Genomic DNA, 14,851 nt, shown 5'->3' with positions numbered 1-14,851 from the left:
CCGACTTGATCAATCATTCCATTCCACAGGAAACGGAAGAGGATTCTCTGAAGCTGCAGCTTGGTACGTGCCGGCAGAGGTGTTATGCAGGCAACATACGTCAGGAACGAAAACAGAATTGACCGAACGACAGTAGCCCGTGCCGTGAGAGGGCACGCCAACGTCCCATATTCTCTAACTCTCTTCTCAAGCTTCTCTTTAGCAAGAGGCCAGTTGGTCTCGGATAACCCGTCGGAACGGAAGTGGAATCCTAATATACGAACTTCATCCCTCACAGGAAGGCCATGAGAGGGGTTTGGACTGGACGGTGCTTGCCTGATGTACAGGGTGGCACTCTTGGATTTATTCAGCCTAGCCCCACTAGTCCTGCAGTACCCTTCTATGACGTTAAGGACGGAGCACACAGATGCCTCGTTCGAAACGACGATAGTCAGGTCGTCTGCATAGGCAAACATGGGGACAGGCGGAGAGCCTGGCGGTAAAGGAAATCTGCCTATCTGGGAGTCTTTTGCTAATCTTTGGAGGAGAGGTTCGATTGCAAGCACATAGAGAGCAGGTGATAGGGGACATCCCTGTCTAACTTCACGGCCTACATCGAAAGCCTTCGAAACCATACCTTGAACTGTTACCGCAGAGGTAGGCCTTGAGTACAAGACTCTCACCATCCTCTGAAAATCAGAGTGGAGGCCAGCCTCCTCTAACACTCTGAACAAGTAGGCATGACTAATGATGTCGAATGCCTTTTCATGGTCAAATGAACAAAGAATACCTGATACATTACGCGCCTACGCCCAAAGAAAGAGGTCTCTAAGGGCGAAACCATGAAGCTGGGTGGAGCGGCCTGGAACGCAACAAGCCTGATACGGACCTAATAGGTCGCTAATGAACAATGTTAACCGTTTGGACAGGCATCTCGCGATGAGCTTGTAGTCGCAGTTCAGGAGCGTGATGGGACGCCAGGCTCTCAGGTCAGTGCGTCTCGACTCGTCCTTACACTGGAGAGTGATCAGCCCCTCCCTTTGAGTATCTGACAAAGCCCCCTCACTAAGGAGCCTATTCACTAATGAGGTGAAAGGACCCCCCAGTTGCCCCCAAAATTTGACGTAAAACTCAACGGGGAGGCCGTCCGTCCCTGGACTGCGATTCCTATTGGAAGCCTTAATGGCTGCTAAAATTTCATCTGCCTCTAAAGGACCACCTGGGACATCTACCATTTTTGACGGCCTCTCAAAAGGAAAAGAGGTCGTTGACGGAGGAGGAGCTGTGTACAAATTAACATAAAACTGCCTTGCCAATTTCAAAATGCCCTCAGGTGTTTTTTCAATGGAACCTGTATCGGGGTCAGTTACTGCTGAGAGGATCGACTCTGTGCGTGCTAAGTGGCGTCGGAGCAGATGCCTACTGCACCACGTCTCCCTTTCCCACTTTTCAGCGCGCAATGTGGCGGTGAGACCCGGCGCACGGCCGCCTCGATCGGCGCGCGCGCGGCGCTGATCGAGACGGCTGTGAAGCGCGCCTGCTCCGGAGAGCGCGCGCTAGTCGCGCACTCCGTAGGTGGAGCCACGGTCGAAATGCGAGAGGAGGAGCGGCGCCGCCGGAGGAGGAGAGAGGAGATGGCGCTACTTTTAGTTTATTGAGGGGCTTTAGCGGCACCAGGGATCGAACCTGGCACCTCCCGAATACGAGGCGGATGCTCTACCACAAGGACACGCTTCGGTCTACGCTTCGGCTGAGTAGTTTGGGCGTCCGTCTTGGCTGCGGGAGGGGGTCAGTTCGAAAACCGCCGCCGGACATCCACCTTTAAAATTGGGCACAAGCGTCCCCCGGCCCAGCGCCCGGCTCTTTCAGGGGTGTGCGTTTGGAAGAGGCTCTGCTAACTCTGCTATGCTCCTTCGAGAGCTTAAAGTTTCGAACAATGGCCTGCAAAAGCCGGGCTGACAGAAAAAATTGGCCACATCAGATGGCTTTGCCGCACAAGGCAGAATTTTGTTGTCCGATGGCAGAAGTGATCACTGCCACATCGGAGCAACTATTTGAGAGCTATGACCCTTTTCCCAAACATTTCATCCCAAAGAGCCGAGCACCAGGCCGGAGGAAAGCTTGTACCCATAAAAAGCCGGTGGGTAACCGGCGGCACCAGGGATCGAACCTGGTACCTTCCGAATTCGAGGCGGATGCTCTACTACAAGGGCACGAGCTAGTCGATGTCAAGAAAGACAAGCACCGCGAGCCATTATCTCCGAGCCGAACACTGACACGGCTTCGCAACAAGGCACACAATCAATGGGATCAACACAAGTCAAGCTCGAGGAGGAGGAAACCACTAGCTAACCTACAAGAAACGAGCACGCTCCTCTTCACGACATCATAAGGACCTGATATAGTTGGAAACTCAGCTTGGAGACAAAAATTGAAGCGCTCGCCAGCGCGTCTGCAGTCACCGGCCAATAACTGGTGCGGCTGGAGGAGCTAATCACCACACCTTACTTCGTCATACAAGAGCGTTTCGACTTCACTGAGCAGACTCTGAACCACAACAACAGAGCCGTATTGCAACAACGCATCAACAGGGTAACCAGAAACCTGACATCATTTTGCTGGAAGAAACGGAGGCGGCGTCCGCACCCTCCCTGGGTATTGCACTCACATTAGCCAAGCGGAGGGACAAGGCGTCTGTACGTCAGTCTGCAAAGGGCTCACTTTCATTGAACACCAACTAAGACGCGGCCACAGGATGGTGGAGTGCACCTTCCCAGAAATCATCCGAAGCAAACAACAGAAAGGGAGCCTGTTGATCGCTAACATCTACAGTAACCACAAGCACCAAACACAGAAATTCAAGACTGTACTACACACAGCCAGCACCCAAGCGAAAGGCAACACGTTCCTGATTGGAGGTCACTTCAACGCCTCTTATCATGTGTGAAATTGCGTGAAAGACAAGCCAAAGGACCTGACCTAGTATAGGACACCCTAAGCCCCAACTGTACCCTGGTCACGGTTACGCTCATTATACCTGAATTGGCAACTCCGTAGCACGAGACACCACACCAGTCCTTACATTCACCAGGAATGACTACAGCGGCAAAGTAACAGGGCGCAACACCGGCCTCGACCTGGGCAGCGACCGCTACATCCTCGAAGTTACGATACCCAGCCGATTCCGGGCAACATCATTACCCACAATTGGACAGACTGGGACGGTTTCCGTATGGGACGACCCACCACAGCACCATACATCACACACATCAAAACCTGGATGGCAAAGCTCCGCGTGCAGTACACTTGGCCACCAAGACTATCGAAACGGACCAGGATGTCGTACCCATTAACAGCCGTCTGGCCTATCTGATCGAAGCCAGACTTTCGATACAGGAGAGCTGGAAGAGGCAACAGCTGAATCAAAAATTGAGTAAGAAGGTGGCCGACCTAAACAAGGTCATTCAACATCACTGCAAGGTCCTGTGCCGTCAGCAATGAAATGAAGTCTGCAGACGAACTGGCAAACAACTTCACCGGGGTTGCACATGGAATCTATTTCGGAACCTCTGAAACGAGACAAAAACCAAGTCACACCAGCGGCACCGCCTCGCCTGGGCTAACTTCAGGTCCTAGTTAAATAATTTTGAATAAATGCTAAAATACATGCTTAGGCTACAAGTCGTAAATTGTTGGATAACTTATGCCGAGTAAAACTGTACTGGACTAAGTGCACGTCCTAAATAATTACCGCTAATTAGTCCATTGTGAATAAACCTGAAATGTATGCTATCCCTTCAAGTAATATATCGTGGCGCAGCTTATATCGAGTGCAGTTGTACTAAACTAATATTATTGTAATACACTAAGGGAATAACTGCTGATGATTCGTAATCATGATCAAAATTGAACATTATGCTAAAAAGCCGCCACATATCGCTGAAATGGTGGCACAACGTAGGTAATACTGTAAATTAACGGTATTACCTTCCAACAGTATACGACTTTCCAACGGTATACGACTTGTTGCCAAATTATGCTTTTTATTATTTATTCACAATTATCTAGTTAGCAGTAAACAATTTGGATCTAAAATTAGCTCAGTGCAATTATACTCGAGATATGCTATCTAACGACATATGACTGGATGATGTTACGCAATATGCAAAGTTCTTTAGCAGTTAATAAATTCACCATGTATTTAATTAGGCCGTGTAATTAATGCAGTGCTATTATACTCGACATAAGTTACGCAAATATATAATACTAGCATTCCCACGGTTTCACTCATAGGTTTGATATTGACGTTGAGCTGCGAGATTTGCTTTGAGTGGAGCGAAAAATGCCCCAGTACTCGGAGATCACCGATATCTTTAAAAATACAAGTGGTTCAAATCGATTCGGAGACGTCCAATATGGCTCACCTGATAGCCCAAAGCATTGCATCAAAACCTAAAAATCCTTTAGGCATTTGAAATCCACTGGCAACGCTGGCGAACCGAGCTCCCAAGCGCTTCGCAGCCCCAAGATGGCCGCCGCAAGCTTCATTACAGCCTATTGACTTCCACACCAGCAGTTTTTTATATCCTCCTTGGGCAGTGCCCGCGGTAAAAACTTGCGATTGAAACAGTAACAGCACAGGATATTTTGAGATAAAGATAAATATCTACCCAAGGTGGGCTCTCGCTGCTACCTGCACATGCTACATATTTCTTGGGTTGAACGTTTACCCTAGGTCCAGTCTAGTAAATGAACGTAAAGGAGGTGGACACTATAAATCATGGCTACTCCGTTTTGAATTAATTCGAGATTACTATCTGCGGTGACCTCTAAGGCTTTTTTGGTCGCGTTGACATAGTGTATATAATAAATACAGCTGCTACGCGTTAAGCACGTATATTGAATTGGCATAAAGTGTTACAAATGTGCCTGTTTTGAAATAAAACTTTCAACAGTATTTTCAATGTACGCTTAAGGCATAAAGACAATACAAAGTGTACAAAAGCTATAAAAAAGGCGCTTCTAAATGAAACATATTGTAGGCAACAAATAACTGACGGGTCATTTTGTGCGCTACGAAGCGGTATTCGCATTTAGATGGTGCGATAACTTTTGAAGCAGCTTTGTTATTATTTCGGGTGAGAAGAAGCTTTCCAATGGGCTTATAAAGTAGATTGAAAGAAAATTTTAAGGTGATAGTAGAACCTCGTTCAAAAGAAATCTCGCCGACATTAGGCAGCGCAGTGAAAACGGCGAAACAGTGCTTGGTTTTGAACGAGCGCAACCAGATGTCACTCGTTTTGCTAGAACAGATACCTTTTGCTTCTACAGACGCGGCCAGATGCTTTCATTATTCTCACAACTCCTCTGGCAGGCAGCCATTCTGGACGTCTTGTGAGGCACGCAACGTCTTCTGAGGCAACTCTCATGAAACTACTTCAAACACAATATCGCGAATGACCTCGCTATCAAAAAATCCGCCTTGTCTGTGTTCGAAATTTTACCAGCGAAATATCTCGTGCTTGGCTCTGGCAGGCTGGCCCTTCGCTTCCCTCTAAATCTGTTCCCATCACCACTTATTACACTTGGCAGCCGGCGTTTCGTTCTGCTACAGCCTGCCTGGGTCGCAAGTAGGTCTGATACCGAAAACACCGTTCATTGCAAAACAAACATTGCAGTGCAAAACAAAACAGGTATACAAAGCTGTCCTCTAAATCGATCCTCAGTAGATCCAAGAGGTACAAACCATTTCCTTGATATGACCCCTATGCACTCACCAGCAGCAACTGCTGGTAAACACATTTTTCGTGTTTTTGCGCATTTTGTATTTCACTCAAACAGTAAACAGTATTCGAGCTGAGCATAGGAATGTAAACATTACATGACAGGCCGGACGACGGTTCCATTCAGTGACCTACGCTTTTAGACGTAATGTGGCTACGCGTGTCAACGTTTTTCGGGTCGCAGAAAGGCGAAAATATGCCCTCATTGGAGCTTTACCCGCCATATGTTTAGGATTTTTTCTCAGCGTCGCTCGCTTTGACATTGGTTGCTGATATCCAGCAAAGTTCGAGGGCGATTCCACTGCTATTCCTTTAGCTGAAAAGATGCATCTGAAGGCACCGCTTGAGGAAAGACGCCTTGTTTTTACGGCCCCACTTGAGGAAAGACGCCTTGTTTACGGCTGTTTGCGGAAGTGGTTCTCCGCGAGGAAATACTCCTCAAGTCTAGGAGCCCTTCATTTGCCCCAGGACGCTTGTTTACGGCTTTTTGTGGAAGTGGTTCTCGGCAAGGAAATAATTCTTATGTCTAGAGGCCCATCATTTGCCCCAGACACCCTTGTTTTTCTAAATGAAGGAAGCTTTGCCGACGTAAGACTCTCAGACTTACTTAGAGCCACAAAAAAGAAGGATGGCTTCGTTATTACAGCCCTCTCAATGGCCGATCCTTTCATGTGTGCGAAATAAATCTCGAGGAGCTTTCGCTGAATATATTAGCAAATACATCAGATGACAGCTGAGCGAGACTCGCCAGCGATTCTATTTGCATGAAGGAAACCTCGCCTAACAGGGAGACAAGCGCAGTACGCGCCTCGAGTTCGGTGTCGATCCGAAAAAGTGGTCGGTTAGCAACTAGTTGCAAGCGATATTCTCGGACGTAGTGGACGCTTTCGACGTACAGGAAGCAAAAGAACGAAGTTGAGTAACCAAGCCATCACAGGTATGAATATATATTTTTACGTAATATTTCTAGAGACAGAATAAACAATTAGGTTTGAAATTAAGCGAGATAACGAGGGAACCGTCTTCTGACGAGCGATAAATATTGCGGAGGAACTCATTTTGATCGCAATTTCATTGACACAAAACTTTAAACCTTGGGTTCTATAAGAATTATCACCCCCTTCTGCCCTCCACAAAGGTATTCTCCCGGGTACCCACAAAAACGTCAGAAGCTGAAGTTATTTTTTAGAATGGATGCTTTTACACAACAACTCTGGTTGTTTCGGAATTATTCTGAGTCCCATTTCAGGCCTTTAACAGTCCTGACAAAAGCTTGCGACGCTCAAAGCACTCTTATGAATGATGTCCATCTTCATGCATTATTCTAAAGTTATACTGTTTTGGAGAACGCCCCCGTGCCTCCCACCGTCCGTGCACAGTAAGCACACAAATAGTTTGGTGGCCAGTGGCTGCGTTGGACGCTGTCTCAAGGAATGGCCTGAGCCTTTTGTGAGAATTGATCAACTTGTGTTAGAGTATAACTCGGACATTAATCACACTCGCATCCTTAATGAGCTATTCCTTTGCTAATGTTATTCGAGCAAGACGGGCCCTGCCTACGCACTGTGCTCCGTAAGCATTGTAGTTCACACTCGCAGGGCTCAGCAATTACTGCAGCCGCCCACGTCGGGGACTTGAACACCATAGTAAATGCATGAGGCTTGATGAAAGCCAGGCCAGGTGCTTCAATATTTATGTCGTATTTGTTCCGCCACTACAGTTCCTGAAATAAAATTGCATATGATGCTGGTTTGCAGAAGAAGATACGAAATAATAAATGTTCTGTAACCTATCTGTCTTTCATTGAGAAAAACAAGCAACCATACTTCAGAATTAATGCCTCGATAGCTGCAGACATGAGCGCAATATATATATATATAAAGGTTGTAATCAAAGACTTCGTGAAGATCACTTATTTACTTTCAGACTCCTCTCTTAGGACTGACCACTGAAAGCGAATATATTATTCTAATTTTCTCTTGTCTAGTTCATTACTTCATCCTTTATGCCTCGCACAAAGAGCAGATTAGTAGAGCAAAAAATATTTTAGTAGGCACGGAGAAAAAAGCCTCCGGTCAGGAAATGCATTAAAAATCACAATTGTTACTTACCGACCATTGGGCACCAGCTGCTACGTAGAAATATATTACATTGTTGCACTAGTGAACTGACCTTGTCTCTGCATCATTTCTCGTGCCATGTGAAGCTCGTTCCTTGTTGCCTCATATGCCGCCATTTTTTCGTTGAATATTTGCCCCACCTAATATTATTACATACATTTTATCCTAGATTGTCCTTGTCAATTCCTGTTAGTGTTACTAAGAATTTGAGGTGTATGGTTCCAGCTTGGCTTGGACCATACCCGTGGCTGTGATAAACGAAGCGCCATAGATTAGCTTACTTGCGAAAACTTCGGCGGCTTCATATTTTCCCATTGGGTGAGAGCGCATTTAGTATATTTCGCGAATGTTTTCGCACGGTCAAACTTCCGTATTCGACAAGGAGAGTGAAGAATGATTCTGGATGTATATATCTGTACAAACTGAAGCCTCTATTTTCTCATTGCAGAAATGTAAATCATTTATTCTGAAAACGAGTGACAGTACATCCTAAATCCTAGATGGTATTGGACTTCTTGCACCGGCTTTTTATCGTTTCAGGTTGCAGAAACTGGATTCACCGGACTCTAGAAAGAAATGAAAAGGGAGAAGCCACAAAAAGGTGCATTTCAATCGCAATACCCAGAGAAACTGCTACTGATAGGCCCTGTGCTGGAATGGTGCGGAAAACGAAGGCCCTAACAACATACCCAAGAACGTTTCACTGGCCGCCAGGAGAATAGAGGATAAAGGCTCAAGATCCAAGGACTCACTAACAGTGAACCGATGCATACGTTAGCATACTTTTTCCTGGCTTACGCCGTTCTTGCTCTTAATGCGCTCTGTGGTATAGCGCTCCTCCCTGCCTTGATCGTGAGTCACCGGTTCCAACAGGCGTTTTTTGCCTCCTTCTACCAAATGTGTCAGAAGGTCTGGGACAAGAGTTATGCCACTGCAAGACGCAGAGTGCTCGCCCGCCTCAACCACCTGGAGTCGCATGACTTGTCGCTTAGGTCACGGGGTGCAGTGCGTATGCTGGAGGTTGGCGCTGCGTATGGACCCAACTTGGAATTTGTCGACTGCCAAGTCGAGTACTGGAAGGTAGAGCCCAACGCCGCTTTCGAGCCTAGTTTCCAGAAGAATCTGGCAGCGAATCCAAAGGTACTTGTTTTTTATGTTATGTACCAGTGACACTCTTTTTTTGTTACACTTCTCTAGACTAAGAGATCTAGTTTGCGAAAAGCAAGAATAAAAGGTTCTGTTGGGGCTTAACAATGAAGGTAGTATTCGTACGATGAAGAAATCTCGGCGCAGCTTTCCCCGCTCGAGTTCCGGCCTAGCAGCGATAGTGCGCAGGCAAAAGATTTGAAGTTCTCGAGAAATAATATCGCAGTACATTTAGAGAATTTTTACGCCAAAACACCACATACAAAAAGCCATTATAAGGTAAATAACCAGACAGTATGACACATGGATTGCATCACTTAAAACACTGGCTGCGAAGACCCTATCACGGAACAGCAATAGAGCGTGATGATTTATTGTCAGTGCTCACGGAGCTTTCTGCTAATTTTTGTAGGGATCTTGCTTCACTACAAAATTGCAGTGTTGGCGAAACATCAAGATCGGTTTTGGGAGAGATAATCCTGCATATAAGAAAAATGAATTGTGTAATGAGAGAATTGAAGCTCTATCCCGTCATTTTAATGCAGAGCCAGCCGGGCTGGCCCCATGGTTACGGCTCTCAACTTGTGTACCCAAAGGCGCGGAATCGAATATCGACCTCGGCGGTTTCTTTTCGATGGAGGCGAAAAGCAAGGCGCCCGTATGCTGCTATGCTGCGCTCTGTCAGTGCACGTTAAAGAACCCCAGGGAGTCGAAATTTCCAGAGTCCTCCGCTACGGCGTCTCTCATGGTCTGAGTCGCTTTGGGACGTTACACCCTCACAAACCAAACCAAACGTTTAGGCCAGCAAGATCGTTAAGGAATAAGAAATGGAGACAGCGTATGAAACGTAAGCCTCAAGTATGAAAACTGAAATTGACAGAGGCGAGCATATTGACCTGCGATGACGAAAATGTGACCCTAAATGTGAAAATTGACATCTGCTAATCCGCTGACATCCGCAAATATTCAGAATACAAACTACTCTCACTACCGTGGATAAATCCGATACCTGCTGCGATCATTTAGAAATTCTGTTGGTCGGCCATCCGACAACACCTTTAACTTAAGAAGATTGGTCGTTCCCTCGAATGAACGCTGAAAATAAATTTGAAGTTTTTCGGAAAATAAATTTTACGAATATGCGTGAAGTTATACTACACTGATTTTTAGAATATGACGCGGTAAACTAAATGTGTCTTTACTAATGATTTAGGGCTCCCTGGTAGAGGTTTTCTTGGATCTCGACACGCGTCTTGCCTTTCCGTAAAGCATTTCAACCAAATTAAACTGGCTCTTCGGTGACGCAGGTATAACGGTCGTGCTCTTGAATTAAGTGTCGGCTGTTTTATTTCATCATTTTAGCACACATGCTTTCTTTTCAGTAAAACCAAAATAGAAGCGATAGCTTGGTATAGCTGGCTCCCCCTCGACCAACCAGATTTTATGTTCACTGCGCCTACAGGTGCCAGGGTTTCCACAGAACAAGGTCCTTGTTGTTACATAAAAAGAGTGAGCAACATATCGCACTTTAGATGGAGAAGAAATTATGGGACAACACATTATCATAAGAAAATGCTTACATCAAAATGAAGTCCTCTCCCAGTGAACTCCATATTGCTCTATCCTGCAATAGCAGCCCAGGCATCTATCCCCACATCGGTTATAACTAATCTCATTTGCAACTTTACTCTGTGCCACTCCTGCTATGCTAGCTATTGACTACATACATGTTGTTCACATTATATGTTCCCCTGCGCCTACTTCGGATTTTTAATATAATCACACTTTCGCATGTAATTTAAGAGAGTGCCTTCTGCTCGCTACTGTCCGCAAAGTCATTTCACCCAGGTCCGGATAAAGGAAGCATTACAAGGGCAGAACTCGTCCTTCTGACAAAAGGGCTTTCGACACTCAGTACGAATAAGGCACAGTGTGGTGGTGGTCCGTGAAACGTGTGAGCGTGACGCGCTGCAGCGCATCGAGTCAAAGCAGCTCAGGCCCAAATGAACCGTAAGGCGGTGCTTTATTTAATTAGCTACAGCGCAATGGCGAATCGCGCAATATTTGCGGGACCTTGTATCCACCTCAGTGCACGTTTACAGCAGCTGAATACACCAAATAGGTCACAAAAACACGTGTCACATCACTGATTGTCCTAGAACTGACACGCCAACTGGAAGCCTGACATCACTACGGAAAATTCATCGATATTTTGTCCTTACTGTGCGAACTCATTTTGGTATGTCTGTGAGATCGTATTATATGCCATGTATATTCTATGAGCTGCTGATGACGTTTTAAATTTGAACACTGAGTGGCAGTTACGGGATGCTAGTGCCGAGCTTGAGCAGCTCTAGGTCATGCTGTTTTCGCCTACATACAAATACTGTAAACTTGTAACAGAGGTTGTTGCTGCTGCCGGACGGCACCCTACAAACCCAATTTTGGCTTTGGCGCGTCTGAATCCTGCATCATTTTTTTGAATTAATTGGAGTAATATTATTATTGTTACTAGATCATGTAGTTTGTGTCGACAACTCATGAAATTTCGGAACAGTATCTGCCATTTTAAAAAATTGGGTCTCGCGCTGATGAGCATAACTGACATTTTTCTTCACAACTTTGAGAGAATGCATTCGGTGCATTAGATGACAATATGAAAATAGCCCTATAAAATATTCATGTTTAGCATTTCGAAGATGTAGAGTTATGCAACGTGGGCTGTTTGCAGGTGGAGATGAAGTGCTCTATTCGTGGATTCGGGGAAGACATGAGTGCACTACCTGACGGCCATTTCGACGCGGTTCTACTCACGTATGTTCTCTGCTCCGCGAAAGACTGCCAGAAACTGCTCAGCGAGTGCAAGCGAGTTCTGGTAAAGGTGAGATGTTATGAAATGTAACTGGCCTGATCAGAGGTGCCACAGGAACGAATTACAATGCCAATTTCCTTGTGTTTTTTGCTGATGGTCTTTATCGGTTTCTGCTAAATAAACATATGCGCTGAAGTGCTCATTGTGCTTAGTTGAATAAATTATAATTAGGTAACTGAGACGTATCTCCGCTCCTTACGCCATGGTGAACATAACTGTTGAAAATAACGAACCTGACGTACCGAACAAACGCTATACATCTCCAAGGAGGTTGGATCAAGAAAAACACGACTGCGACAATAAACTGCGAAACTCAACCGGCTATTTTATTTGAATAGTGCGTATGCTGTGCTCAAGAAGGAAGCTATGCTATTAGTCGCCCAAAACACACACAAAAAAACACTGATCATCCAGTTCGGCTTTTGCATATACCTCTATGCTAGGCAACGATCACTTCTGAAACATAACTATTTGTAACACCTTCACCAGTCTGGAAGAAAACCACTCAGACATTTCCAATAATTATGAAAATCCTATTTACCATTAAGCCATCCAAACCATTAAGGGTATATAATTTACATAAGTTGGTACCAGATGTGTGTGATGCCGAGATATTATATGTTATCGCAATGAGCCGACCGACCGTTTCGCGGGTAGATATTCATTTAATTCTTTGTATTCTACTAAGCTGCTTATGTTCACTAGATTCGACAAAGTTTGAAAAACATTTCTACTGTATACAGTTTCATACCCCGAATATTTTTCAGCCACTCAAAAGAGGCAGACCGTATTCTTATCAATGATCGGTTAGATCAACCTTTTTTACATGCGCGGCATTTCATACTCTTCCGGCATATATATTCCTATATATTTCGTAACTAGGGCTTCAACTATTTCTGCATCCATGCACTATTTCTTTCAATATTGCTTTATGTAGCTCGAGGAGCAGGGCCCACATGTGACCGAAAAATAAATACGTGGCCGCCGGCGTTCTAGCGCTTTTTAGCCCGTTCAAGCAGGGCAATCACTTGCAGACCATCTGTGCCATGATGACTCATCTGACTTCGATAGCCACGTTATAGCTGTATCGAATAAGCCGTAACATGCACAAAAATATTTTTCCGAGCTTCTTTAAATGCTTCGTATAAGGTGTCTGGTACCATACATCGCACAACAAGTGTTGGCTTCCAAAATCGTCAAATTCATTGTGCAATTTGTATGCGTGTGAACTTCCTACAGTTCCTCAAATCAAACACTGTGCATTCTGTCACAGTTTCCTGAGATATCAATAGGAGTGACTTTAAAGCCAAGAGCCATTGCCGGCATGCACTCTGAAGGCAGTGGCATCTGTTATGAAGAACGATACGCAGGTCCCAAAATACCAACTCGTTCCGTACCATATCTGCTTCAGCTAAATGTAACACGGAACATAACAGATATTTAATTCTGTTAATTCCCTTTCCCATTGGCAATGCCAATGGGAAAGGGAGCCTAAACCCGACACGAAGAACCTATGAAGCTCTCGCTGTATGTGTAAGTTCTCTTTCTGTGCTGGAAAGCCATTTGTCTAACTGTGGCTTGCTTACAATATTTTACGTTTTACGCATCCTGCACTACATTGCCCAAGCTGTCTGCAGCGCTACGAATTATTAGGACTACGTGAGCCACTCAGCATCCCACAATACATGACGGGGCTGCTACGAGCCTGTCGGCTATGGTGCAAGAAGTTTTCAGAAACAGGTGGTGTGTTTCGCGCATCATATCAATTTACCAATATCAGCGTTACGCTTCGCGGATCTGGTGACAGCTTGTGAAACATGTTTAAGCGCCTTGCAAGCATGATTCAAAGGAGATGTATTTTTGATCAGTGCGCTCGTTGCCACTGATAAACCTTGGACAACTTTGATCGGCCTGCGTCTTGCTTTTGTCTGCTGATTTGCAGGGTGGAGTGCTGCTGTGCTGCGAACACGTCGGGCACCCGAAGGGCACTTGGGAAAGATACTTGCAGGACGTCTTTGCGCCGCTTGCATTGAACATCACGTGCGGTTGCTACATGAACAGGGACAGCGGAGACGCGATCAAATCGGCTGGTTTCGCCTCTGTAGACCTTCAAGAAGTCTTTCTGAACATACCATTTATGTACAATCACCACGTATATGGTGTCGCTACGGCTTGAAACAGTGTGTTTTGCGCATCATGCATGCCCTGTATAATAAAGGCATTGTGAAATTAAAATTTATTTTGGTGAACAATAATGAGAACTATATTTCAATGCTATTTCTTCTCAGGTGAAAATGCTCTCATTTAATGGTGGTATGCAAGTATGTGAACAAACTTTGAAACGATTGCTAATATAACGTCGGACACAACCTTCCGAGTTGAGATGAGAGTATCTTGCACCGCCCACTATCTTTTGTGCGCTCCATTAAGGCAACTTACCGTCGATGAAGAATTACACCGAGCATACGTCGCGAGAACTGCTTGTAGCGGAAGATACGGAGCTGAAATGCACCCCCTTCTCCTACATACCAGAATATATTCCCAGCTTGGAGTTGTTACCTTTCAAAACATAGTGTATTTTCAGTGTTAACCATTTTATTGAGACTTATAACTCAATACATAACTGACTGCGGAAAAATAAACTAACAAAATAAAATAAAATAGAAAATAAACTTTCTTGATTATAATTTTTTGAGCGATATTATAAATGGCATCGGTAATGGGGAAAGCCAGGCACATTATCATGTCTCTGAACAATTTTACGAAATGACCCAACGACATATGCTCAGCTCTTGTGTCCTGACCTCATTCGAAAGAAAAATTGCAGTATTATAGGCCGACGTATTCTAGCTGAGAAAAAAAAATATTTATAATTATTGCTAATTGATATCGGCTCCGCTCGTATTTGTAAAGGGTTGTTGCATAGAACACACTGCTTTCTTAGCCAGTGA

General features: G+C 45.1%; 1 protein-coding gene across 1 annotated transcript; it reads left to right on the top strand.

Moving 5' to 3' along the window:
• The first annotated feature begins 8,647 nt into the window (after positions 1-8,647).
• On the top strand, positions 8,648-14,076 carry LOC146209422 (thiol S-methyltransferase TMT1B-like). The gene is made up of 3 exons (XM_084580313.1): positions 8,648-9,022; positions 11,760-11,909; positions 13,843-14,076. Exons 1-3 carry the CDS (start codon positions 8,648-8,650, stop codon positions 14,074-14,076), a joined length of 759 nt encoding a protein of 252 aa, XP_084436439.1.
• The last annotated feature ends 775 nt before the right edge of the window (positions 14,077-14,851 follow it).

The sequence above is a fragment of the Amblyomma maculatum genome, chromosome 1, assembly GCF_055883805.1.
Source record: "Amblyomma maculatum isolate TAMU_Amacu chromosome 1, ASM5588380v1, whole genome shotgun sequence".
Taxonomy (NCBI): Eukaryota; Metazoa; Arthropoda; class Arachnida; order Ixodida; family Ixodidae; genus Amblyomma; species Amblyomma maculatum.
The sequence above is the reverse complement of the archived record's forward strand: the minus strand, read 5'-3'. Positions and strand labels throughout refer to the sequence as shown.